The sequence below is a fragment of the Nelumbo nucifera genome, chromosome 5, assembly GCF_055504915.1.
Source record: "Nelumbo nucifera cultivar China Antique chromosome 5, China Antique-T2T, whole genome shotgun sequence".
Lineage (NCBI taxonomy): Eukaryota > Viridiplantae > Streptophyta > Magnoliopsida > Proteales > Nelumbonaceae > Nelumbo > Nelumbo nucifera.
Genome location: NC_142653.1, coordinates 29,959,373 through 29,964,141, shown reverse-complemented (window position 1 = coordinate 29,964,141; position 4,769 = coordinate 29,959,373). Strand labels below are relative to the sequence as shown.

General features: G+C 35.7%; 1 protein-coding gene across 1 annotated transcript; it reads left to right on the top strand.

The window, feature by feature from the left end:
* The first annotated feature begins 298 nt into the window (after positions 1-298).
* LOC104600070 (large ribosomal subunit protein eL30) lies at positions 299-3,188 on the top strand. The gene is made up of 6 exons (XM_010262885.2): positions 299-394; positions 525-587; positions 694-799; positions 941-1,042; positions 2,732-2,800; positions 2,896-3,188. Exons 2-6 carry the CDS (start codon positions 567-569, stop codon positions 2,934-2,936), a joined length of 339 nt encoding a protein of 112 aa, XP_010261187.1. The 5' UTR covers positions 299-394; positions 525-566; the 3' UTR covers positions 2,937-3,188.
* Positions 3,189-4,769: the final 1,581 nt, after the last annotated feature.

The following is a 4,769-nucleotide window of genomic DNA, read 5'->3' as shown; positions in this document are numbered from 1 at the left end:
GTTGGTTCATTTAAATATTCGATGAGTTCTAATTTCACTAAAAAAGTAAAAAATGAAAATGTTTTTATATTTCATAAATATATACACAGTTTACCGTGAATTACAGTAAATAGTACAAGAGATGTTCCGATGATGTACGGCTTAGATGTTGTGTACACACGTTTATTGGTCAGCATATCCGAGCTGTGAATAGCCCCACGCAGCAAGAAAAATATAGGGTTTAACTTCAACTTGGACCAACCCGCGCTAGTCTCTTGTGGACAAAGGGTTCATTACTCACGTGAATTGCACGTGATCTTGTGGACAAAAACCCTAAAATGTTCTATTCCCTTCTCTCGCCCCTGCGCAGCGTTGCAACTCATTAGGGTTTCCGGGAAAAACACCGTAATACAAGGTAAGATCACTCTTTTCTAACTCTCGATTTTTTCCCTCTCTCTCTCTCTCTCTTAGAAGCCTTAATCTTTGATTCGTTTTACTCACCACGAGAAGCTAAAAATTAGCACTTTTCTTTTCATCCTCTGAAGAAACACCTGGGGAGGGCTTTGGGATCTTTGTAAGTAGCAACAATGGTGGCGGTGAAGAAGACGGTATGTACCTCTTGATCCAATGTTTATTTTTATTAGTTCAGGCTTACTGTCAAGATCTGTGTTTTCTTGGCTTAATCTTTTTTATTTTTTTGCAATGATTTTACAGAAGAAGACTCATGAGAGTATCAACAACAGGCTCGCTCTCGTGATGAAGAGCGGGAAATACACCCTTGGTTACAAAACCGTCCTTCGAACCCTGAGAAGTTCGAAAGGTGGATCCTAATCTCCCTGCTTCGTTATTCTAATGTTGTTTTATTGACCTTAATACGATGGAAAAGTTTATTCATGGTTAGGTTTTCTTTTCGGTTTCTTTATTAAGATTTGGGTCATTGTTTTTTTTTTGGTATTTGCAGCAAAACTGATTATTATTTCAAACAATTGCCCGCCTCTGCGGAAATCCGAGATTGAGTACTATGCAATGCTTGCAAAGGTTGGCGTCCACCATTTTAACGGAAGTAAGTGGTCTAGCTTGCTGTGTTGAATCTGAATGAATGCCACTGAGTTATTGTTTGTTCTTCCATTTCAATATCTTTAGCTTTTGTTTAATTTATTTTTAATATGCCGTTTTGTTTTGTTCTTATTTCTTGCTACTCCAACCTTTTCTTGATTTACACTGGAGGTGTGGTCCACTATTCCCTTTATCATCAGTGCATAATGCTTGAGACTTAATGAAATGATCTGGATAGTAACAGGAGTTTTATCAGCTAAAGAATTCATTTTCCGTTATCTGCTGTTTTTTTCCTCTGGATTGCTCTTACTGAGATAGACTTCATTGAATTTAATATCAAATAATAATTTACACATGGTACACATTTTCTTGATGAAGGCAAATGGTACACTTATTACATGACTCAATGCTTGGCACATTTGAAGGGACCTTGGAAGCCATCTATGAAAAAGGAGTAAACTTAAAAGTTCTAATTACTCATTACCTTACCCAAAGAATATTGGGAGAAGTACAAATCAGCCCAGATCAGAATTCTCCAGCCCCAAAGTACAGGGGGAATGCATCCTGACCGTGAATTGATGCCAAATTCACGGGCAGGATGTGGTTTATAGGGGGGCAGAGGGCTAGTAGTGTGGGGGGGGGGGCTGGAATTCAGAATTCTGCATCGTGTGTTTTTGTACTTCTCCGAAGAATTTTCCAATTATCATTGGACCATTTGTTTCATATATTCGCAGTTAGTACATGGTTATGTGGAAGTCATGTCAAATGACTTCATTTCTTTTTAGGTTTTCTTAGCATTTTAATGTATTTGTTTGCTATGAAATGGGATTGTTACTAGAATTTTATAAAAGTAGAAATTGCAAAATTCCACTCGATTCCCATTCTCTCTTTTCATCTTACAACACGATGGCTTAGCAGAAAGATGCTATGTTTTGAACTTTACCAGATGGCACTAGATTCAAGCTACATGTCTTTACCATCATACTTAACCCAAATGTGCTTCCCAAATAGTTTTGATAATTAATCATTGTGAAGGCTCTATCAAAATAAAGTGACTAGTCATTTTGAACACCCTCACCAAAAGAAAGATTAATTAATAAAATAGAAAAAAACCATAAAAATTCCTGGCATTTAGGCATTAACTTGAAATAGTTCCAGTGGAATTGCTATATATGTAAACGGTTCTTCTCGGTTCATCTACTACCTTACAAGGAATACCTACCTTCTGTAATGAAGATGAACATAAAATCATAATGATTTGTTATACATGTTTGGCAATGATCCAGAAGGTGCCTGCTAATTGCACCTACCGAGGGTACAGTGACTTGGTACTTGAGGTCAGACTTGTCTCGTTTGTCTGGCTTGGTCCATCCCTCCAGATGGGTTTCTTATGGTGTGATGTAATTTTGGCAGACTGCTAAAGACATTCCATACTGAATTCATTGATGTTTGTTGACTGAAATAGGGCACCTATTGTTATAATAAACACAGTTCCATAATATCTCTTCTCTTGTAAAATATTAAAGAGAGGTATATTATTGTTAAACAAGCACTTCCTGAATATTTTGATAAATGTGCACTTCCTGAATAATTGAAATCCTATAAATAAAATGTTAAAATTAAAACAACAGTGGGAGGGTTCCTTGGTTGAAAATGACTAACATCATCTAACCTATTTTTTGTTAATGTTTTCTAGACAATGTTGACTTGGGCACAGCATGTGGAAAATATTACCGTGTATCATGCCTTAGCATTATTGACCCAGGTGCGAAAAGTATACTTGTATCGAGCTACAATTTACTATGTAATACATCCATCCTGAAGCTGAGAAACTTATTTTTTGTTGTGTTTTAACTGCAGGTGATTCTGATATCATTAAAACACTGCCTGGCGAGCAGTGAAGCGAGATAGTTATGGTTGCTGTTCTTTTGATATCCAACCGAGTAGGATATAGTTCTGTTTGTTTAGAGTACTTGTGAGTCATAATTTTTGTTGTTGAATTGCGGTCTCTCATGTTACTTCGGAAATTTTTTACTTTAATTAATGAGTATGGCAAGATTGAGTATCACTAGTTCTAATTTCTAACTGGTGGTTTTGGAAATCTATGTTAAAGATTCTCTCAGTAAAGGACCCTAGTTTATTTGGATATTGAATTGTGGTGCATGTAGACCCATTCTTTTCCCATTTTTTGGTGGTCTTCTTTTTCTTAAGCTGCCTAGCGCCTTGTCAAGGCACTAAAGTAGTCGTGTATTTCAGAATAGTTTTGGACTTGGTTTTGGCTGCCAACGTTAGCCGAAGTTAAAACATCTGAATTGGCTGGCGGTAAGATGACGAGGCAAAAACTTCTTGGCTGGGTGCCTGGTGGTAGTGGTATTTGTGAGCTCTGACTTGTTTGAAACTATGACAGAATTAAGCTAGTTGGGTTGAAAAATAGCCTATGCCAACCCGATCAAGACCAGAAACATGGGCCATGTTTGCTTCACTGCTTTAGTCTCCATTCTTTAAATTCTTGCTTATTCTGGGCAAAAATGGGCCAGAATTAATAGCATTAGTGTTTTGATATAAAATTCTTGCTATGGGCCATATTCTTTTTAGAATTAAAAATCAGCCCATAACACAAAAGTTTAGGTAGCCTGTGGCATGAAAAATAATCACACCCCACTTTACTCATTTTCATTCTTTAAGGAAACTCTATTTATAAAACTGCTGAAATAGATGTTCATTAGTAGGTTATCCAGGATACTCATCTCAACATTGTAAACAGTTTTGGATTTGGGTAGGGTTTATGAAAACTGACAGTTTTTTTTCTCTTTTTAAAGAATGAAAATGAATAGCATATGACACTTGTGAAAATAATTCCTTTTTAAAAAAAGGAGTTTGATTCATAGCAATATTTTCTCATTCAGCCTATTTTTATCCATTCTTATCTATTTTAGAATTTCATCTTGGATAAGTATTAAAAAGAATGAGAATTGAACCAAACATTGCCTAGGTCGAGAATTGTTATTGGGATGTGGATTATTCTCTATCTGGTTTTATGCTAGTATCATTTTCTCTGGTCTTGACCACTGATTGTGGTATCCAATTTCCTGATCCTGGCAGTAACGATGCTACCGATAGGGCTTATAAGGCTCGAATGGGAGCCTTTTAAGTTTAAAATTCCTTATCAGTACAAGTGTTTGGTTTCGACAGAGTTGCAATTTGGTCTCCAAACTTTAAAATGCAACAATCCAGTACCCAAACTTTCAAAATGTGACAATCTAGTACCTGTTGTTAACCGGCTGTTAAATGATATTTGAAAAGTCAAAAAATGCCCTTTGAATGCCATCTAATTCACTTTATAAACCATCCAAACGTTGAAAAAATAACTGAACAGTCCCAAATTCTAGTCTTTTCTATTCAAAAAAGTTGGTGACTGTTTAGAAGAATCTAGAATTTGGGACTGTTTAGTTTTTTGTCAAGATAGTTGATAAAGAGATTTAGATGGCATTTGAATTACATTTTTTGATTTTTCAAATGTCACTTAACGGTTGATTAACGGACTAATTAACAACAGGCATTGGATTGTCACATTTTGAAAGTTTGGATATTGAATTGTCACATTTTGAAAATTCGAGTATTGAATTGTCAAATTTTAAAGTTAGGGGACCGAATTGTCACTTGAGCTAAACTGCTAAATTACAGTGTTGATCAAGAATTTTAATACAAAAGGTTTAAGATAAAATTAGAACTTC